Source organism: Gadus morhua, chromosome 3 (assembly GCF_902167405.1).
Source record: "Gadus morhua chromosome 3, gadMor3.0, whole genome shotgun sequence".
Lineage (NCBI taxonomy): Eukaryota > Metazoa > Chordata > Actinopteri > Gadiformes > Gadidae > Gadus > Gadus morhua.
In genome coordinates, this window is record NC_044050.1 from 22,556,743 (window position 1) to 22,579,455 (window position 22,713).

Consider the following 22,713-nt stretch of genomic DNA (forward strand, 5'->3'; position numbering starts at 1 on the left):
GACCTGCCCTCGCTGATCAAAATTTGGACTTAGACTCATTACTTTGGGTTATGTCTGATGAGAGCAGGTCATACAGGCATTTTGCATGACGGGGAAAATCCTGCACCTAACTCCTATAGTAACCCAGGAACCCTAAAGGTTTACGGAGCTCTCTGATGTTTGTAGGTGGTTTTGTTTTAAGCGCTTGTACTGCAGCTACCTCTTTATTGTCCATCCTGTAGCCGTCAGCTGAGATCACTTTTCCAAGATAATGCACCTCATTTTTGAAAACGTCACATTTATCCGGCCTCATATCCTCAACATGCTGAGAGAATGTGGGCAGTTTTTGCCTTTTTTTCTGCCTTACATGCAGGTGTACAGGCTCTGTCGGTGGGTTTACCTTTGAGTTTTGGTATTTTTGGGACATTGCTCTTGAGGTTATGGCGTGTCCCCCAGTCACACCCTCCGGCAGTTTCCCACAGTTTTTTGTCCCTCCCCTACTCTATACACTTTTACCCAATGTGTGTCACTGCCTCATTTAAAACAATGGCTGCAGTTTTTGTTGTCCAGCTGACATGCTACACACAGTCTTTTTGGCCTCCTAGGAGCGTTACCAGATAGCAAAATTGTTTTGGGCCAAAACTGGCATGCCATTTTGGTAAAGCTTTGGAATGATGTACGGCCCAAATTTGGCGTGCCAAAAGAAAAACAAAAGGAGGCCAAAACCCAGCCAAAACTAATTTTGGAATACCAAAATGTAGCCAGAAGTATCCCAAAGAGTGGCCAAAATCCCCAGAACCTTGCCAAAAAGAAGCCACAACTGACCCAAAGTGATCCCTAACTGACCCAAAGTGATCCCATAACTGACCCAAAGTGATCCCATAATTAAGCCAAAGTGATACCATAACTGACCCAAAGTGATCCCATAACTGACCCAAAGTGATCCCATAATTGACCCAAAGTGATACCATAACTGACCCAAAGTGATCCCATAACTGACCCAAAGTGATACCATAACTGACCCAAAGTGATCCCATAACTGACCCAAATTGATCCCATAACTGATCCAAAGTGATCCCATAACTGACCCAAAGTGATCCCATAACTGACCCAAAACTCATAAATTACATTGTTAATTTATGTTCTATGTGTATAATGCACAAATAATGAAACAAAATATTTGAAAGTAGCACATTTTTATTAGATTTAATCCAAAACAGTTTGCTCCTGGTTTGGAGCCGGCTGGCGTTTTTTCCTCCCTCCCTCCCGATCCCCAGCCCAGTAAAACCATCTCTTAATGGCATCCCCAATCTGCACATTTGTTGCGGTTGAGCAGGATGGATTGCGCCTCACTGCATCTGAAATTGAAGACATACACAAAGAATGTTTGTGTTTGTGATTTTAACAGATATAACTGGATTTAAACAGCAATACTGTAATGCATGCTACAATCTTCTTCCCTATGCAAAGTTCCAACTGTAAGCACTGTCAATAGATCTCATCATGTGGGAGATAGGTGCATGCTCTGAGGCTGTGGCTAACCCTGTGTGTTGTCTCCTAGAAACATTTCAAAAGTGCTTTGAGCTCAGTTCAGACTGATGGTTTCAGCCTGATAGAATCTGCATAGGTGCAGGAGTCTTTGGAGAAGAGTTATCAGAGACTAGAACAGGATGCTTTTGATAAACAGTGATGAACAGTTAAAATGCTTACCCATCACTACTGCCTTCAGGTGTAGATTTTCAAATGAAATCTTTCCATTCATCCCCCGCCATGAGATGTTCTTGGCGAGGTCATTTTTGATGGCCTGTTTCAAAATGCGCCACACAGTATCTTTGGCATCAGCTCCCCCTGCCAATCCAAGAGTGATAACCTATACAAATAAAAAACAAGAACCAGTAGCATTATTTATCCAAAAGAAAAGTAGCCTACCATTATTTGTATAAATCATTCAGCATTACCCTTAATTATACCACGGTCTGGGGGAATACTCAATTCTGATTTGCTGTAGGTGGGTGTGCATTAACTCCTGATATACGGACAGATTAGTAGTTACGTCAAATTGTCTGTTCACAGTTCTCAATTAATGCGCTAGCTGGCGATCGTATCAGCCTGTCTTTACAACGAGAGTTAAAACGAATTGTGAAAAATGAAGTAAACTGTAACACAACACGGTATATGCTTTAGACCCTAGAGTATTACGTTAGCTCTCTGGCTTATAGCTGAGCGGACTAGAATACCTCCCGTTGCCAAGTCGTAGCTAAGGTCGGTCCTATTTACTGGAGGAGTGAACAACGTTTCCGTTGCTTAAGAACCTTACGGGAGGATAATCCTGTTCCAGGTATTAGTCAACCCCTCAGGCGTTACCAGGGAAACAAAGTTATGGCTTGTGAAAAACGTCATATTTGGATTGTAAAACGCTTGAAAATATAAATGAATGGTCTTAATTTGCGCAACCGTACCGACGCAGAGGCGTCCATTAATTCCCGATAATGGACACCTCGTCGGGCATTATCCCTTACATGTTTCCCACAGACAGAAAGCAATGTGTGGTGAGTGAGGCGGAGTGGGACCCCTTTTCAGCCCGGGGGATTCAGGCCCATACCGCCCCCCTGCGCAGAAGTCAGACAATGAACGACGCCGAGTCCTGACGGGGGGGGGGGGGACGAGTAGTCCTGAAGGCCTGGTTCTGACGGCCGTGTTTCATATTAATCGCATCGTTTTTCGTGTGTGAACGAGAATGTCAGGGAGAAAGAGTGCTATGAGGTGATGAATGAACGGAACGATAATTTAAATATCGCAAAAAAAAGAAGCGGAATCAATTAGGTGCTCAGTGATTCTGTGGCGCAGTGCCACACATTGTTCTATGTATGGGAAACAAAGGAAATCAAAAGCAGCTCACCAATTCTTGACGAAGTTCCCGCTGGCTTGCCAGGTCGCCCTCCAGGGCCTCCAGAGCCTGTTTATCCACTAGTGGAAAATAGGCAGTATGCCTGGAGGTGGTGGACATCCTCTGACCTCCCTGGCTGTTTCTGTAGAGGTCTTGGATCATCCGAATCATGGTCTTTTGCTGGTCCATCAGTATTTGTTGGTTAACCAACAGGTCACGCAGAAGAGCTGAAAAAGAAAAAAATAAACATTTAGTAGGCCTATAAAAAGGCAGTTTTAAATCCTCAACGCATGTATTTTTGTATGTACATTCATATTTATTGATGTATGTGTCTATTTATCTATTCTATTCCGAGGATATATACTCATATATATATATCACTCATATATCAATCGAAGGCTGGAGGAGTGTAACACATTAATTCTTACTTCCACACATTTGATCGCAGCCTCCCTTCTGAGTCCCTGACCCTGGACTGACAGACTGGCCCTGATAAGGTGTCCCTACCATCACCTCCTCTGACCCTGTCTCTGCCACGTCACCTCCACCATAACTCACGCCAATTGCTTGGCGAAGGGTTGACCCCAGGGTCATTAAGTGCTGGAGCCGGGCATAAAAATATATTGTTATTATGAATTGCTATTATTTCAACTTTCAACTTAATTTTCAATTCTGATTGCCTAGTTTATTAGTGAACAACAATTTACTTATTTTATCATCTATCATCTCCACTAAAAAAGGCAAATGAAATTACTTCTGCAATTCGACTACCTGAAAACCCTGAGGCTGCTCATTGTTCACAGGGACCTCATAACACCCACTTTGAGTGGGCTGCGCTAGTATGAAGCGCCTGAAGTTGGACGGTCCAGCGATAGCAGGGGCCTCAGGGAGGATTGGGAAGGCCTGTTTCTTTGGAGGACTGCAGGGGTCTTGACTTTCAAAGTCCGATCGGACGTGTCTACTTGGCCTTTATTAGAGACAGACAAAACAAAAGACAAATACATGAGTTCATAAAGAGACTGGCTTTGCACAAATATGTTGGAACAAAAGGCCCTAAAAGCATAAAAGTCATACTTGATTTTTCTTTTGGGTCTCCGGTATGTTGTTGGGTCTTCGACCTCTGATGCCAAATCCGTCTGGTTTTGAGCCAGTGGCAGCTTCTGTCGACACTCCAGATAGTTATCTGTTGAACAGAACTCGAATTTAGGATTGTATTTATTGATATCATGACTGATCAGTTAATTATATAAGTATACATACCTGAAGAAAAAAAAACCCTGGCATTGTCAAATAGAGGCCAGTTATCCTGGGGCTCTTCCAGCTGCCTTATGGCCCGATTGACTCCCTCAGCCTTGTGGGGGGGCCACCTGCACGCCCCATTATTGTACCATTGCGTTGGCACAACCTCCACCTCCTCGGAATTGTCAAAGCAGACAACGGAAAACATAGCTGGTCTTCTGCATGAGAACAAAAATCACACTCTGTTAACCCGTTTAACCCTACTGCCTTGCCTGCCTAACCTACACACATTTAACAACAAGAACGATTCCAAAATAACTGAACATATTCACAAATCAAAAAATGCATGTTTGTGTGTTTGTGTGTGTGTGTGCGTGTGTGTGTGTGTGTGTGTGTGTGTGTGTGTGTGTGTGTGTGTGTGTGTGTGTGTGTGTGTGTGTGTGTGTGTGTGTGTGTGTGTGTGCGTAACAGCCTCTCGCAAATGATGTTCTGCTCTCGCGCGCAAATTTAGTTTTGGCACTATGGGGGAGGGAACCAAGGGAGGTTGGGCTTTTCTACGATTGGCCGTTTCTGAAGCGCGATATTTGATTGACAGCCCTCCTCTCATTCAATTCTGAATTGTACAGTAAATGTACAGTAAATGAAACGATAGTTACGTATTGTAACTCTGGATTCTATGATTCTAGGCGCAGCCTTTCAAGTGTCGGCCTCATTGTCCTTTAAATAGCTGAAGAAAAGCTGTTTATTGGGAACAGAAGGACCGCCGGCGGCGCCCGACTATATCTGCGAAATGCGGACGTCGTTGAGGCACGCCACACACGGACGTAATTGAGGCCCACGCTGTTGGTGGGAAAAATTTTCAGTGCTACGGCTCACGCCTAGGGATAACCCAATAGCGATAGCCTTAAAAGGCTGCGCCTATACTCATAGACAGAGGTGGACTGGCCATCTGGCATACCGGGCATCGTCCCGGTGGGCCGTTGACCCAATGTGGGCCGGTCCGGTCCGCTACGTTTTTTTTTTTTTCTCTCTCTCTAAATTCCCTCCAATTGGGCCAGCCAATGGGCAACGGAGGGCTAGCAGTGTGTGGCCAGCATCGACACATATTATTGGTCTATGTTTGTCATTGTCAATCAATCATTGGCTGACTGGCTCAGAGAGCACTGCGGTCAAGCCAGCCGAATCATCAAGATCGGCGGTCAAGCCAGCCGACTCAGTTTTTTGCCGTACCTGTATATACTAGCCATTACGGTAATAGCGTCTCAGAACTAGTTTCACATAAAAGCATTCGTCGGGTACATACAAAAAGACAGTCAATAAAAGCAAATACTATCCAAGGAAGTGTACGGCCGTTGTGGTATTTACTTTCAAAATAAAATCCCACCAAACAATCCAATATGAGACATATTACATATGATTTTGGATACGATTTAAAAGAAAATGCCCTGTTTTTCCAGGCTCATTCTCCAGGGCGATAGTTCAAGACCCCACAGGGTCACCCAAGAAGTTTCAGGACATTCTGATGCGTAGTTTCAAAATAAAAGCCCACCAAATATGAGACATATTACATATGATTTTGGATTCGATTTAAAAGAAAATGCCCTGTTATTCCAGGCTCATTTCACTTCAGGGTTATAGTTCAAGACCCCATGGGGTCAGGCAAGAAGTTTCAGAACATTCTGATGTGGAGTTTCAAAATAAAAGCCAAACAAACATTCCAATATGAGACATATAACATGATTTTGGATTCGATTTAAAAGAAAATGCCCTGTTATTTCAGGCTCATTTCACTTCAGGGTTATAGTTCAAGACCCCATGGGGTCACGCAAGCAGTTTTAGAACATTCTGATGTGGAGTTTCAAAATAAAAGCCAGCCAAAGTTTCCAATATGAGACATATTACATATGATTTTGGATTCAATTTAAAAGAAAATGCCCTGTTATTTCAGGCTCATTTCAATTCGGGGTTATAGTTCAAGACCCCATGGGGTCACGCAAGAAGTTTCAGAACATTCTGATGTGGAGTTTCAAAATAAAAGCCAAACAAAGTTCCCAATATGAGACATATTACATATGATTTTGGATTCAATTTAAAAGAAAATGCCCTGTTATTTCAGGCTCATTTCACTTCAGGGTTATAGTTCAAGACCCCATGGGGTCACGCAAGAAGTTTCAGAACATTCTGATGTGGAGTTTCAAAATAAAAGCCAAACAAACATTCCAATCTGAAACTTCTTGAACTATAACCCTCAAGTGAAATGAGCCTGAAATAACAGGGCATTTTCTTTTAAATCGAATCCAAAATCATGTAATATGTCTCATATTGGAAACTTTGGTTGGCTTTTACTTTGAAACTCCATATCAGAATGTTCTGAAACTTCTTGTGTGACCCCATGGGGTCTTGAACTATAACCTTGAAGTGAAATGAGCCTGAAATGACAGGGCGTTTTCTTTTAAATCGTATCCAAAATCATATGTAATATGTCTCATATTGGAATGTTTGGTGGGCTTTTATTTTGAAAGTAAATACCACAACGGCCGTACACTTCCTTGATAGTATTTGCTTTTATTGACTGTCTTTTTGTATGTACCCGACGAATGCTTTTACTTTAAACTAGTTCTGAGACGCTATTACCGTAATGGCTAGTATATACAGGTACGGCAAAAAACTGGGTCGGCTGGCTTGACCGCCGATCTCGATGAGTCGGCTGGCATGACTGCAGTCAGAGAGCCCTGACAATGCTGTCAATCACAACAGAAACCAGGGTGGGCTGGACCTCATGGCATGGGCCGGAGTCGTGGGAGTCGGGACGGAGCTGAAAATGGATAAGCGTAAGAAACGCCCGGGTGGCACTGAAAAACTGCGACTCTCCGGAGGTGGAAGCTGCTAAATGTTCAAATTTTACAGACCTATTTGCTGCCGGGGTCAACACCCCAGCTTGTGCTGCCGGGCCGGGAGACGATCGAGTGGAGGCATATAGTTTTGATAGGCCAATATGTAAAGCGTCTTAGAGTACCATATTAAGCGCTATATAAATTTCATTTATTATTATTATTATTATATGCTAAGTAACGTTAGCCTGGGGCTAGCTAGGCTACATTTTGAGACATTTTTACATTGAATGTGTTTTGACCTAATTAACTGCATACTAGTGACAACATATTAGCCCAGAGTTGAAGGGCTGTGACTGTTGGTAGTTGTGGTTGATTTTGTTTAAATATGCCGAATTGTGATATTATGGGTTATTATTGTTCAGATGATTTAGTTAAGGTAGCTAACAGCTTCTAACGTCAGCAGTCTCTTATTGCCATAGCATCAGTAAACATTGACATGGACTAATGAGCTGTAAATGGAGATGCAGAATCATGCTGTATTGTAAATACAGATGAGATACTTTGAATTTTAGCACAAAATACAAGTAAACCTATAGGAAATAATTTGTTTAATTTGCAATATTTGCCATTGAATTTATTGTAATCTTTCAATTAATTGATTGTTTACTGAGGTAATGACTATTACATGTGGTGAGAGGAATGCAATATGTATGTTTAAAGGTTTATGTGAAGAAACATACTATATGTGTGATAAAGTGACAATTGGTAATTCATAAATGTCTCTTTATATTCTCTGCTACCATCATCTCCTGTCAACCAGGTTTTCCTGACCTAATAGAACTTCTTCTTCTTCTTCTTCTTCTTCTTCTTCGAGAGAGAGAGAGAGATTCGTCTTGACTTTGCGAGTTTACTATGCAACATGTTTCATCTCAGGTTGAAACAAAGGTTTATTTCCTGGTTGAAGATTTTCATATTGATGATTTTAATTTCAAACATCTGCATTTCTTTTAAGTTCAATGAACAGTTATGCAGGTAGGTCTTGGGGCTCTTTTGAGACTTAAGTCATCCTTCATGACAGGTAAATTTGTTCACTAAGTGTCACTACGTCACAAAAAGTCTACATGGCTACATATACTTGTCACTCAGTACACAGATACTGAGTACAAGTTCTGTTTGCTGTTTCTTGCAGGTCATGAATTTGGTGAGGAGTGTAGCTGGCTGGCTGCGGACGAGGAAGTAGGGCAATATATATAAATATAACCATAAATAGAGAATTGATATTTTTTGTTTTTATCTATAGCTGTGTGAAAAAGTCTAATGTCTGATATGAGAATGCATATCTGTTCAGACCTGTAATTCATGTCTTAGACTTTTTCTCGCAGCTACAGATAAAAAACATTCAATTCTCTATTTATGTTTTCACAATGACTGAGTCACAGTTGAAACAAATGAGTTTCAGCTCTAATGCTGCTACTGTCTGTAATATGTTTCTATTTAGATTATTTGTCAGGATATTTTGTTATTATTGTCCGAGTCTGGTTTTAACTAATGCTGGGCTTACACCAAAAGATTTTCACATTCACAGACTAAAAACTGCAAGAGAGAATTTAGCGTTGGATCAAGTGTGATATTTATCAAGGATTTTGTAGATATGTAGATATGGGGGTTTGAAATGCAGCGACCACAGGATGTCTGTTAACTTCCTGTTCAGGTTTCATAACTTTCTTGTCAGCAGCACAAGAGACACAAACTTGAAAAACAAAAACAAAAAAAAGCAACAACTGCTATTTGCAGTGCTGTACTATTATTCGGATGTATGTACTTGAATAAATTGTTTTAATAAAGTACATACAGGGTTCTTCCCGTTCGTCTCGTCCCACCTCTAGTGCTGATAATGTAGTAGGCTGGTCTGGACAGAAAATGCCAGGGCTGAATTTTTGTCCCAGTCCACCCCTGCTCATAGAATCTAGAGTTACAGTACGCAACTATCGTTTCAGCCAGTTACTGTACAATTCAGAATTGAATGAGAGGAGGGCTGTCAATCAAATATCGCGCTTCAGAAACGGCTAATCATAGGAAAAGCCCGCCCTGCCTTGGTTCCCTCCCCATAGTGCCAAAACTAAATTCGCGCGCGAGAGCAGAACATCATTCGCGAGAGGCTGTTATTGCGCGCGCAGAGGTAATTTGCGCGCGCGCAGAGATCATTTGCGCGCTCGCAGTTAATATCTACGCGTGTGAAATAATATAATGCGCCCGAATGCATCTTTTATCACATTATTGAATTATGGCGCTAATGTGTCGCCATAGTCGCCGGCCCTCCACTGCGCGTCGGGCCGAACAACGCCCCTTAACAGTGGTATAATGAGCACATACCACAGCCTGTCGTGATCTTTTGCTTAATTCTATTCCGCATATAAATCTATACGTATCAGATGTGTCCATGTAAAGTTAAACGCGGCTACTGTTGAGCCTACAATTTATTTTAACTGTCTCTGCATATTTCCCATGGTCCCACCGGTATAGCGCGTACTCATTAGCCTAGCCTGCTCGACTTTAATCAACATAGGTTTCGAAGGTAGCGCGGATAGACTCGGGATTTACCATAGCCTATTCTAATACACATTTATACACTTTAAATGCAAGGTGTATTATCCACAAGAAATAGGCTAGAATATATTCTAGCTAGAGAGGAAATATTTATAATGATCGGCTCGCTGCATTTGCCTGCTCTATATCCAACCGACCTACATACATTTAGTAATTTAACAGAAGCTTTAACGTACAGTAGGCTATAAGCTATTAAATGTAACGCTGTGGAGTGCATGACCAGGGCGTTTCAAACAGATAAAACGACTATGAGTAACTTGATGTGATAAATAAAAATACATTTTTTTAGAAAGAGAATAAATGTAGGCTATGCAACTTACCTTAAGGTATCACGCCGGCAAACTGATGTTGGAGGGCTCTTCTCTGGGCATAAATCTTCAAAATTCCCGGGCTTGGCGCAGCCTTAAGGCAAGCCAGATAGATGCCAAAGCGCACCCGTAAGTCATGAAATGCATTCCCGCTCATCACCTTGTCGGCTGGTTAACCAGACATAAGCCATAAGCGCACCCAAAGTCATGACCTGCAGTCCCGCACATCACTTTGTCGGCTGGTTAACCAGACATGAGCCATAACTCAGCCAGAATAACTTGGCGCCCTTTATTTATTATGGCAGATCATAATTAAGCCACAGGTCTCCCACACATCTTAGAGGAGCTTCTCATGTGCCAAAACAAGCCCAAAGAGGCCAAATGTATGCCTAAACAAAGCCAAAATGATTTGCTATCTAAGTTGGTTTGGTTATTATCACCGGTTTGTCTCTCACGCTGGACAGTTTTTACCAGTGATGCTACTTGGCCTGCAAGCTCCCTGATTGCTGTGTTGTTCTCCTCCATTTTTTAAAAAGGGGGTTTTCTTTAGTTGGTTTGCTATGTTTAGCTACATTTTGTAGCAGCAGCTCATCACTACTTTTATCATCCCGCAGATACATTCTAATTTCTGCTCTTATGCTGTCGTTTGACAAGCCTGTCATGATGGACTGTGAACACTGAAGATTTCCAGCGATTTGAACGCACCAAGAGACAGAGAGACGGCACAGAGGGGGAAGCAGTTTCTTATAAATTAACAAGAATTAATTCACAAGAGTAGTTCAGTTGATTACATATTGATTACAGATAAATGGTTTTGTTTTGAGGAGGAGGTGAGAATGAAACATATCGAAATCCAGTGTCAACGAGTCATCTTTATTAAAGAATTCATTATGTATCTAAAAAAATCCAAAAAATAAAATCCAAAACAGGGCCATCCGATACTTTATGGGTGTTCATAAATTCGCACCAATACTGCAACCGGACGTGGGGTGGGACTCTGTAGGGAGTGCTGGAGTGTGTGTATTATGAGGTTGTGGAACAGGCTGTTGAGGATGGATGACAACAGAGGGGCCAAAAAGGTGTTTGAATGTGACATGCATAAAAGTGGATGATGGGCAAGTGACATGTATGATTTATATGTGGGATTGGGTTGTGGGGATGTTTTAACGGACTAAGTTGTAATGGATCTTAAAATAGGTAACGAACTAATATCCTTCAAAAAGAGAGAGACCTGGTTCTCTGAAGTAAGGTGTCTGCCTAAGCTGCGTACATTTTGTCAAATTAAACAAATTAAACAGAAAACTATATTTTGTATAACTTGTCTAAGAGAAAGAGGGCCCTATGGGTTCAAATTAGGTCAGGAATTCTCCCTCTACACATTGAGGCCCCGTTCACACGAAGCCGATTTCATGGCGAAACCGCAAAGGTCTTGTACGGTTCGGCCTTCCGTACACACGAAGCCGGCGAATCCGCTGACCGAAACCGCAAACTTCTGAAACCACCCTCGGAGGTGGTTTCAAATCTACCCGGTTTCGTTTTGGATTCGTGTGTACGCCTGAAACCGACTGAAACCGCAAACCATGACGTCATCGCCCCACCCCTCGACCTCCTAGCCAATGGCTCTTAAGCCCGCGGAGTCTCAGAAATCACATGCGAGCATGCGCATAAGGGCAGCCTTTATGCGCATGCTCGCCTCTTCTTCTTATTTCATTTCTTCTGGATTTCTGTACCAGAAGAGGCGCCCCTTATGGGCCTGGAATGTGTACTACAGCGTTTCTACAGATCTACCCGGTTTCGCTTGGCTTCGTCTTTACGGAGATACTTCGAAACCGGATAGATCGAAACCGTAACGGTTTCGCCCGTTTCGGCTTCGTGTGAACGGGGCCTGAATGAAGCCGGTGGGTGGGCACCAGTGAGGAGAATAAGCTGTGTCATTTTTGTTAGCTCGATGAAATTGAAAATGAAATTCATTTTATTTTGAATTGTCTGTTTTACCATGATATGCGATTACGTTTATTCAAGAAAGTCGATGTAAAAGAAGTTCATTATATGTGTGATGCAGATATGTTAGCTCATTCATGATTCATGTATAGATGTTATGCTATTTTAATTATTCATTTCATATATAAATGTTGAACTTTATTCAGGAATGCATATTATATAAATGTTATACTTCATTAAATTATTCATTATAAGTGGATATACTTTTATAATATTGTTATTGATCATATTATCATATTATTTAACACCTTTAACGCAGCATTAGAATCCCTTTCTTCACGTCGAACCCTATCAGGATATTAGAATAAAAATCGGAAGGCCTTGGTGGATATTACAAATAGCCAACCATCGTTTTTTAAGACCTCAAAGACATTTTAGAAGGAGGATTCAGCTGATTAATATGATGAATAAATATGATTAGATCAAGAAAAAATGAGACCCAGCATCTACCATCCCTAACACGATGAAGTCACGTCCTGTGTATTAGAAAAATAACCCTAATGTTACTTCCTGTTGCTCAGCAATGAGAAAGAGATGGTGATTATAGCGGTTTCCTCTCCTGGTCATAACGAGACGGCTCGCCAGTGATGACGCTCGTGCTTACGCGTGTTCCCAACAGCGACCAGCGACTTTATTTCCTTGATGCCTATCACCTACCCCCTTTTGCTTATTTATGAGAAGCACGTACAGTATTGCCACTGTATGGAAGGCAACACTTCCCCTTATCTAGGGCTTGTTTACCAGTACACAACGTTTAAAACTGAGCAACGTCATGCCAACAGACGTTACAAAGTCAATCAATAGTAAAGTATGTGATAAGATGGTTGTTTCTTTTATATTGAGTAAAACGTTCATGTTCCGCCATGTTCATACGCGTCACTAGGTAACCATACGTCACCAACTCTGGTATCAAAATTTGACCCGAGTTGCCGAACGGAAGTAGAATCATAACAGCGTCATGAGGGGTCATTCACGCGAACTTTACAATAATTTTTAGCAATGTGAACGCACCATATAACGAACAGCGCTTTGTTCTCTGGAAGCTGTCATGCCTCAGTGGCTGATGAGCGCCACCACCCTGAGAGCTGCCCTGAGGCGGTGCAGTCCTCCGTTAGGTCCTCACTGTCAGGAGCACAGCTGCTCCACCAGCACCCGGGCGTCCGCCGTGCGTCCAAACCTCAGCTTCCAGGACTCCGGGGGTCCGGGACCTAGAGGGCCGTGGGGGTCTTCTCCTGCAGCACCGAACACCACCTCCACCTCCAGGCAGCCGTCGGCCTGCCCCGCCCGCATGCCCTGCACCCTGACCCAGGCCTCACCTTTTGACCCAGGCCTGACCCCACCCTGACCCACCCTTACCGTTTGTCTTCATGCCCGGCCGGTGAAGCGGGGGTCCGCTACGGTGTCGCTCAGCGACCTGACCCAGGTGAGCCGCATCGTCACCAAGGAAACGTCGTAGAAACGCCGAAACCCGGCCAGAACATTCTATTTATGTTATAATAATATACATAGTGTGGGATTTAAAGTGTTGGCGTTTTTAAACATGAACCGCAATCAACAAGCTTTGAGAGAGAAAAAAAGAGAGCGAGTGTTACATAATAAATGAGTAAGCGAGTGTTACTTGATAACTTGCATAATAAATGCTGAATGCAGAAGAAGCGTGATTCTCGGGGGTTAAGACACGCCCTTGGAGGGTAAATTACTCAAGGATTGAGGTTGATGTCAGAGGTTGCTGACGTGCACAAGATGAAGGTCTACGGCTGGATAGCAGTGGCTGTGTTGCTCGTTCAGGCTCAACAAGGTAAAGAATAAACCTACGCTGAAACTTAACAAATCACTGATGATCACTAGTGATTAGTTAATAACTTTAATTGGTGACCACTTACTTATTTTATACTTATTTTATCTCTTTTTCTGTGTGCAGCACTTTGGAAACCTATGTGTTTGTTTAAACTGTGCTATATAAATAAAGTGGATTGGATTGGATTGGATTGATTAAGTCATGTCTAGGAATCGGTTACCAATAAGTAATTAAAGAGGCTATGTTTAGATGAGGTAGGGGTTAGACAGTAGAGAGACAGGTCATTAAGGAGCAGGTAGGGGTTAGACAGTACCGAGACAGGTTATTGAGTAGCAGGTAGCATTTAGACAATACAGAGACGGGTCATTAAGGAGCAGGATGGCTCCATTCAGTCTAGATTGACCCACGCATGCGTCACCGTTCGTCAGCCGAAAGAAAGGAAGCTGTCATCATATGCAAATGTATCTGAAACATTGTTGTACTGTGCCTACTTTTCTTGGGATGTCCAATTCCAAGACCTTGTTATCCTATTATTAAAGGAATAAACAAGATATCTGTAAATTGCCGTCAGCTCGTCTTACCCAGAAGTCCAAATTCATCCTTGTGTGAGTTTGCAGGGTTAGCTTTTCCTTTCTCTTTGACGCTTTCATGGACATGTAGAGTTAGATGCTGTTCATGTGAGGGGAATTCACTTTTAATACCTTTCCAAAGATTGCCAATTTTTTCAGAATGGTCGCTTATTTAAAACGAGTGCCAGTAACAGTTGAGCATTTGGAATCTAGATACTGGAAATGTAGGAGTTGTGAACCTAGCCGTGTCTCTGGTGTCCACAGGGTCCCCTTCCAAGGTGCACGTGTCTGAAGGGAAAACGGTGGAGCTCAAGTGTCCTCACGCCTCTGCACTCCCCCCGGTCCACTGGGCGATAAAAGTGAATGGGAGCCTGGTCTCCCTGCTGGACCACAACGAGGACGGACACTTCAGCCTGGCCGCGGACAACCGCACTCTGACGGTGCAGCGGGCGCTATCAGAACACAGCGGCCTGTACCACTGCAATGGTAAGAACACAGTGTACCTTAAGGTGGATCTGCCCCTTCAGGTGTACCAACCATTCACCTCTGGTGTCTACCGGTGGATCATGGTGGCCCTGGCACTGGGCGCGGCGGCCCTGGTCTTTCTGATTCAAAGGAAGCACCGTTCCAGGGAAACACTTCAAAACCACAGGAACGACCCTACACCCGACCTCGTCGTGACCTCTGACCCGACCTCTGAAGGGGTGTACGATGAGATCCCGGACCAAGGCGACGTCCTGCGACGGGAATCAGGCGGTGCAGCCGTTCATTATCTGGCCTATGCCCCGCCCCACGGTAACCACCCCTACGCCAATGTGGATGAACCATGGTCCATGGAGCGCTAGCCCGCAGTGCTAGGAAACTACGCTAGCCCACGCTGCTCTCCTATTGGAGGGAATTCTGACCAGTCACAACCCTCCTGTGGGGAAAAAAAAATCTGTTGTAATGTTTATCTTATTTTATAAATTAATATAATGTTCTGAATAAAATGTTGTTTTAAATCTTTTTTATATATATTATATTTATATCTATATATATAAATCGATATAGATATATCGAAATAGGGATGTAGAGCTATCCATACAGCTCTGTAAACTCACCTTCACTTCATACTCATAGTGCTCGTCCTTGCCTTGTCCGCGCAGCAGGTAGCGAGGAACGTTCACCTGTAGGGGCCCCTGCTGGGGCGGGGGGGCCGCAGGGGGCCGCGGGGGACACACACTGCCATGATGTCATCATGAGAGGAGAGAGAGAGACACACAGAGAGAGAGACAGAGAGATGGCACAGAAGGGAGATATAGAGAAGGGAAGCAGTTTCTTATAAACTAACAAGAATTCATCACAAGAGTAATTCAGTTGATATTGATCACAAATAAATGGTTTTACTTTGATGCGGAGATGTGAATGAAAGACATGTCTAAATCCAGAGTCAACGAGTCATCTTTATTGAAGAATTCATTGCATAAATAAATGTTATACTTTAAAGAATTCACTATGTATATAAATTATACTTTTTTAATTATTCATTTCATATATAAATGTTATACTTTAGTCAGGAATTCATTGCATATATAAATTGTATACTTTATTAAATTATTCGTTATAAGTATGATAATTGTATAATATTGTACTTGATCATATTATAATATTATTTAACGCAGCATTTGAATCCCTTTCTCCACATAGAACCCTAGAATCAGGATATTAGAATAAAATCTGAAGGCCTTGGTGGATATTACAAATAGCCAACCTTCGTTTTTAAGACCTCAAAGACATTATAGAGGGTGGATTCAGCTGATTAATACGCTGAATAATAGGATTAGATCAATACAATTCCCTTATGAGACCCAGTATCTTCACCATCCCTAATACAATGACGTCACGTCCTGTGCATTAGAGAGATACCCATAACATCACTTCCTGTTGCTCAACAGGTAGAAAGAGAGGGTGATGATAACGAACAGGGCTTTGTTCTCTGGAGGCTGTCATGCCTCAGTGGCTGATGAGCGCCACCACCCTGAGAGCTGCCCTGAGGCGGTGCAGTCCTCCGTCAGGTCCTCACTGTCAGGAGCACAGCTGCTCCACCAGCACCCGGACGTCCGCCGTGCGTCCAAACCTCAAAGGACTCCGGGGGTCCGGGATCTAGAGGGCCTTCTCCTGCACCGAACACCACCTCCAGGCAGCCGTCGGCACCGCCCCGCACGCACGCCCCGCCCGCACGCCCTGCACCCGAGCCCGCGGCCACACCGCCACCCCCCCCCCCCCTCCCCCCTCTCGTTACTGTTTCCTTTTGTCTTCAGGCCTCTCTCTCTCACACAGAGCTTGCGTTGTGTTGTTGACGGATGTCACAATCTCTGTGTTCGTCAATCTACTTATTGAGAAACCAATACACACATTTTGATTCAAAGAAATTCTCTCTCTCTCTCTCTCTCTCTCTCTCTCTCCCCACATCTCTCTCTCTCTCTCTCTCTCCCCACATCTCTCTCTCTCTCTCTCTCTCTCCCCACATCTCTCTCTCTCTCTCTCTCTCTCTCTCTCTCTCTCTCTCTCTCTCTCTCTCTCTCTCTCTCTCTCTCTCTCTCTCTCTCTCCCCACATCTCTCTCTCTCTCTCTCTCTCTCTCTCTCTCTCTCTCTCTCTCTCTCTCTCTCTCTCTCTCTCTCTCTCTCTCTCTCTCTCTCTCTCTCTCTCTCTCTCTCTCTCTCTCTCTCTCTCTCTCTCTCTCTCTCTCTCTCTCTCTCTCTCTCAGGGATGGGTGAGAGTAACTGTGCGTGGAACAGGAAGTCCGTCCTCCACAGAGACTCCATGCTGGCGGCGGCGGTCATCTACCAAGGTGAGCACAGAACCACTAGAGTCCTCCTCTGGTCAGCGCCAGACCAGGAGGATCCTTCCTGGTCTGGGACTAGTCTAGGGGAGTATCAGAGGCAGTATTATGGGATGGAATCCTGTCAGGTCTGGTGTGAGCTGTAGGTCTATTTTAAGAAGAGGAAGTGACTGTTTCTGCGGAAGTGACTGTTACACTCATCTGTAGATTCTAACTTTAAATGTTGATCTGGTTGGACCCGTCCCCAGAGATGTACGGCCACCCAGACGGCGGCGTCCCCGCCACCTTCCACGTCCTCTACATGATTGGCTGGAAGCCTCACGAGTCCCAGGTAAACAGGATGTGACCTCAGGACAGTGTAGTGCGTGGTGTTCGGTTTGCGGTACCAGCGTGTTTCCTTTTGTCTTCAGGCCCGGCCGGCAAAGCGGGGGTCCGCTACGGTGTCGTTCAGCGACCTGACCCAGGTGGGCCGCACCGTCACCAAGGAGACGCCGTAGAGACGCCGGACCCCGGCCAGAACATTCTATTTGTGTTATAATAATGTACATAGTGTGGGATTTAAAGTGTTGGCCTTTTTAAAGATGAACTGCAATGAACAAGCTTTGAGAGTGAAAAAAATAGTGTTTTTTTAGGATTGGGGCACATCAACATTATAGAATGAGATATTTAAATACTGAATAGTTCTTATAACACATGCCTCCTCCTGTTTGTGTATATTGTTGACATGATGTAGATGTTTATATATATATGATATACTTACATAATAAAAAAGTTTTTTTCTGCTCAAAAGCAGAAGAAGCGTGATGCTCAGGGTTAAGACGCGCCCTTGGAGGCTAAGTTCCTCAAACATTGAGGTTGATGTCATTGATTGCAGCGTTTCTCACGATGAAGGTCTACAGCTTGATAGCAGTGGCTGCGTGGCTCGTTCAGGCTCAGCAAGGTAAAGAACAGCACTACTCTGAAACATAACAAATCAGTAATGATCACTAGTGATAGGTTAATCACTTTAATTAGTGCTTAAAGTCATGTCTAGGCATCGGTAACCAATAAGTAATTAAAGGGGCTATGTTTAGAGAAAGTATGGGTGGGACAATAGAGAGACAGTTCATTAAGGAGCAGGTAGCGTTTAGACAATATACAGAGACAGGTCATTAAGGAGCAGCTAGGGGTTAGACAGTACAGAGACGGGTCATTAAGGAGCAGGATGGCTCCATTCAGTCTAGATTGACGCCTCGTGCCCACTGCCTCCATCCGTTGACTGATCCCCATTGACTTTGAATGGGGACGGACGCGCAATGCATTGTGGATCCGTGCGCTGAAGGCTCCGTCAAAAAGTTGAAAAATATCCAATCAGATCACGTATGCAAATATAAGCACTGTGACGCGACTCGGGCTCTGACGACTCTGGAAACCTCCCCCATCAGTCAGCCACGCCTTCTAAGTCCTTTGACTGACGGTGCAGTGGGCATGAGGCGTGACACACGCATACGTCATCGTTCGTCAGCCGAAAGAAAGCAAGTGATCATCATATGCAAATGTATGTGAAACATTGTTGTACCGCGGGCCTACTTTTCTTTGGTTGTCCAATTCCAAGACCTTGTTAACTTATTATTAAAGGAATACACAAGATATCTGTAAATTGCCGTCTGCTCGTCTTACCCAGATTCAGTCAAGTCCAAATTCAAATTCCTTGTGTGTGTTTGCAGGGTTAGCATTTCCTTACCCTTAGCCGCTGCAATGGACTTGTAGAGTTAGATGCTGTTCATGTGAGGGGAATTAACTTTTAATACCTTTCCAAAGATTCCCAATGTTTTGAGAATGGTCGCTTATTTAAAATGAGTGCAACAGTTGAGCATTTGGAATCTAGATACTGGAAATGTAGGAGGTGTGAACCTAGCCGTTTCTCTGGTGTGCACAGGGTCTCCTTCCAAGGTGCACGTGTCTGAAGGGGAGACGGTGGAGCTCAAGTGTCCTCACGCCTCTGCACTCCCGGTCCGGTGGGAAAAATACCAGGGAGGGACCCTGATCTACCTACTGGACCACAACGAGGACGGACACTTCAGCCTGGCCGCGGACAACCGCTCTCTCTGAGGGTGCAGCGGGCGCTAGCAGAGCACAGCGGCATGTACATCTGCCAGAGTAGGAATGCAGCGTACCTCAAGGTGGATCCGCCCCTTAAGGAGGACCAACCAGGAGCCTCGGAGGAAGATGAGGCGGAGGATACGACCACCCCGTTACTGGGATCTGCTCGCTACTGGAGGATCCGGGTGGGCGTGGCCGTGGCGGTAGGCGTGGCGGTGGGCGTGGCACTGGAAGCTACCCTGGTCCTTCTGAATCAAAGGAAGAACCGTTCCAGGAAAACGCTTCGGAACCACAGGAGCGACCCTACACCCGACCCCGTCGTGACCTCTGACCCGACCTCTGACGGGGTGTATGACGAGGGCCCGGACCAAGGCGACGTCCTGCGACGGGAATCAGGCGGAGGAAACGTTTATCAGCTGGCCTATGCCCCGCCCCTCGGTAACCACCCCTACGCCACTGTTGATAAACCCAGGAGCGCTAGCCCGCAGCGCTAGGAAACTACGCTAGCCTCTGCTGCTCTATTGGAGGGAATTCTTATTGAAACGTGACTGTATACAACCGTCAGACCTTAATGTTGTCTAATGAAAAATACCATCTATCCATACTGTTACAAAACATAACTTTCCTACTGTCTTGTCTTTCCTGAACAAGTGCATTTCCTGTTAATGTAAATCAGAAATAATGAAAGTGCATTTTCTGCAACCAAAATCATTCATTAATCAAACTCCCCCCCCCCTTTTTTTTCTCTTTCCCCCAAAGTTCATACTGCAAAGTCTCTTGAACCAGATTTTTCCCCCAAAACAGCCCCACATTCCCTGTTCACCAGTTCAGTGTGACTGGAGGCTTGCCCACTGCCAGAACGAGTGACGACCTCAGTCAATTGTGGTCGTGTGGGAGTGTATTGTGTCGCCGCACCCTGTGTGTCCCCAGTGTCAGTATCAGTGACCTCTGGAGTCACCTGGTAAGAACTTTCACTGACAGGCGTAGACTGCAGGTGGCATCTGTTCCTCCTGTAGCGCTCACCTTGTGCTGTCTCCACGATATAGGACCTTGGAGTGGAGCTAGAGCTACGGACAAAAGCAGGCGTTGTCCACTGTTTCTGTCCATCCAGTTTCATTAGTGTGGAGTCCCCCGGGCTCAGGGGTGGTAAGATCTTGACTCCATTTTTGTGGTTGTAGAAATAGGCCTGCCGCTGCTTGGCTGCAGTGTCAGCCTGCCTGATCCCATCCTCGTTGGGCCAGTTAGCTCCCAGATTGTCCTGCAAGATGGGCAAGTTGGTCCTAATTTTCCTGCCCATCAACAGTGCTGCTGGACTGATTCCTGTTGATGAGGTAGGTGTGGCTCTGTTTGCATTAGGGCCAGGAGGGGCTCGTTCGGTCTCAATATAGATTGAGCTATCTGAACTGCCCTCTCTGCCTGCCCGTTACTCTGGGGGTAGTGAGGGCTGGATGTGATATGTACAAAATCATAGTCCTCACTAAACTCCCTGATCTCTGCTGAAGCTAGCTGGGGCCCATTATCACTCACTATCACTTCGGGGATACCGAAAAGTGCAAACGTGGCTTTCAGCTTAGCTACAACCTAGTAGGTAGTAGTTGTAGGCAGATTCAACAATTCTAGATATCTGGAGTAATAATCTGACACTACTTGTAGTTGTGCTTCTCGTACTCGCACAGATCTATAGCAATTTTCTGCCATGGCCTGGATGGGAGCTCACTGGGCATTAATGGCTCCTTTCTCTGAGTGTTTGTGTTCTCTCTACAGAATGTACACTGCTATACTGTTCTAGTTATCTCCTCAGCTATTCCAGGCCACCATACCGATTGGTAGGCTCTTTCCCTGCACTTCACTAGGCCTTGGTGACCATCATGAATTATTTTTAGTATGACTTCTCTCACTTCAGTGGGAATGACGATGCGTTGGCCTCTAGTGACTAAACCTTATACCTCTGATAGCTCTCCTCTCACTTTGTAGAAGTCTTTAACTGCCTCCGGCACCTTACCTTCAAAATCGAGCCACCCACTTCTAATGAAACCTTTGACTGTCTGGAGCTGCATTTCTTTTGCAGTGTGCTGTCTTAGCTCTGCCATTCGGTGTGGTGTGGCTGGGACCTGGTCCATAACAGCCTCAATGTGTGCTGTTACCTCCTCATGACAAACCCCATCCCCCTGCAACCTACATACAGTGGGTTAGTGTGAAGCCCCACCACACGATACGTTGGATGACCTAATGAGTCATACGTAAGTGATTCTCTGGGTCGTCTTTCCCTCTGTGAACGACGTGGTTGCATGTCAGTGAGTTCTGGCTCCCGGTGGCCAGAACAGTCTGCAGCTGGAACTGTCTGTGGCACCTCTTCAGTGTCAACTCTAGTAATGTCATCGCGTTGTCCTGCTCACTACGGTGAGGGTTTCGTATAATTATGTTAGTTAATTAAGGGCGCCACCAGAGGGCGCCCCCGACACACCCCGATTATTATTTTTTTCTCGCTCAATGGGCCCCTGACGCCGTCTGGGCCTCGGTGCAGTGCACCGGTTGCACCGTCGATATTTACGCAACTAGTTTTAGAGTTTGCAATGCTCGTGTATTTTTGTAGTTTTCAGAATAAACGGTTCTCAAACTCTCTGCCTTGATCATGATGTATTTTAGCAGGAAAACCATATTCCAGGGCAAAACCGTTAAATCGTGTCTGCTGCCGTTTTGCCTGATTTGTTACGGGTTGGGCACGCTTGGGGAAACTTGTTAAATTTGTCAATAATTACCAAAATATATTCATACCCTCCCCTGCTTTCTCAAGGTGAAGATAGTCAGAGATGATCTCAAATGGTGCTGTAGCCGTATATGACACATGGGAGATCGGGTATGGACTGCAGGTTTCTTTTGATAGTTACATTTACACACTTTTGTAATGAAAAACTTGATGTCCTCCTGCATCCCAGGCCAATAAAACCTCTGTCTAGCCAGGTGTAAGACCCGTTCCACCCCCAGGTGACCCATTTGTCGGGACTTGACTCAGGGACAAGGACTCAGAAGCAAAACTCAGAAGACGGCAGTATGTTTAAACCCAAACGCTTCACTAGAAAAAGGTAACAAAAAACGCTCTCATGGAGGATACAAAACTATAACCAAAAGGTGCTCGCTTAGGAGTATACAAAACAGTTAAATACAGTAGTGTCTGCAAGTGTCAAAAACGAACAAATCCTGAGGCTTGACAATACGCTAGGGACGCAAGGCGAACTGACATTAGACAAAGGAAAACAAGGGCTATTTATACATGAGGGAGGGGAACACAGGTGAGACGAATCAGAGACCGGGGAGGCAATCACAGTTGAGAAAGTCAAGTGCCTGAAACGAGAGGGAAAAGGGAACTACAAAATAAAACAGGAAGTGAATGACATGAGTGGTATTAACTTGGCTCAACAGAATTAACAAACTTTGCGTGACATGACAGTACCCCCCTTTCTAAGGACGGCTCCTGACGGCCCAGGCACCTGAAGATATTGCCTGTCAAAGTCCTCTATTAAGGATCGATCCACCACGAAACTGGATGGGATCCAAGACCTCTCCTCTGGGCCATAACCCTCCCAAT

At 44.6% G+C, this 22,713-nt stretch overlaps 2 protein-coding genes and 1 long non-coding RNA gene across 8 annotated transcripts in view; 2 read left to right on the plus strand and 1 right to left on the minus strand.

The window, feature by feature from the left end:
• The window catches only part of LOC115540038 (uncharacterized), a 62,896-nt gene that overhangs the window by 11,102 nt on the left and 29,081 nt on the right, over window positions 1-22,713 (plus strand). For both annotated transcript variants that reach the window (XM_030351014.1, XM_030351015.1), the window contains exons 3-5: window positions 16,971-17,054; window positions 17,294-17,376; window positions 17,456-17,985. In XM_030351014.1, the coding sequence (XP_030206874.1) occupies window positions 16,971-17,054; window positions 17,294-17,376; window positions 17,456-17,542 (254 nt within the window). In that variant the 3' untranslated portion in view covers window positions 17,543-17,985. The remainder of the gene's footprint in view (window positions 1-16,970; window positions 17,055-17,293; window positions 17,377-17,455; window positions 17,986-22,713) is intronic.
• LOC115540052 (uncharacterized) lies at window positions 1,155-10,218 on the minus strand. 4 transcript variants are annotated; one of them, XR_003976101.1, is made up of 7 exons: window positions 9,867-10,218; window positions 4,127-4,323; window positions 3,941-4,049; window positions 3,638-3,833; window positions 2,879-3,093; window positions 1,690-1,827; window positions 1,158-1,337 (listed from the first exon to the last, which is right to left on the minus strand). It is a non-coding gene; the product is annotated as an uncharacterized LOC115540052 (long non-coding RNA). The 4 variants fall into 4 exon arrangements; XR_003976102.1 differs by lacking the exon at window positions 9,867-10,218 and having other exon boundaries at window positions 1,155-1,337; window positions 1,690-1,849; window positions 4,127-4,407; XR_003976099.1 differs by lacking the exon at window positions 9,867-10,218 and having other exon boundaries at window positions 1,162-1,337; window positions 4,127-4,407.
• Window positions 13,561-16,431, plus strand: LOC115540039 (uncharacterized). Of its 2 annotated transcripts, XM_030351017.1 has the most exons (3): window positions 13,561-13,653; window positions 14,487-15,017; window positions 16,157-16,431. In XM_030351017.1, exons 1-3 carry the CDS (start codon window positions 13,572-13,574, stop codon window positions 16,171-16,173), a joined length of 630 nt encoding a protein of 209 aa, XP_030206877.1. In that variant the 5' UTR covers window positions 13,561-13,571; the 3' UTR covers window positions 16,174-16,431. The 2 variants fall into 2 exon arrangements, with proteins under 2 accessions (XP_030206877.1, XP_030206876.1); XM_030351016.1 differs by lacking the exon at window positions 16,157-16,431 and having other exon boundaries at window positions 14,487-15,714.

What these genes read in the sequence shown, in the direction of transcription:
- LOC115540039 (XM_030351016.1), top strand. Translation starts at nt 13,572, where the DNA reads ATGTCAGAGGTTGCTGACGTGCACAAGATGAAGGTCTACGGCTGGATA. An exon ending in GCTCGTTCAGGCTCAACAAG is followed by an intron (nt 13,654 to 14,486) that starts GTAAAGAATAAA and finishes TGGTGTCCACAG; the next exon opens with GGTCCCCTTCCAAGGTGCAC.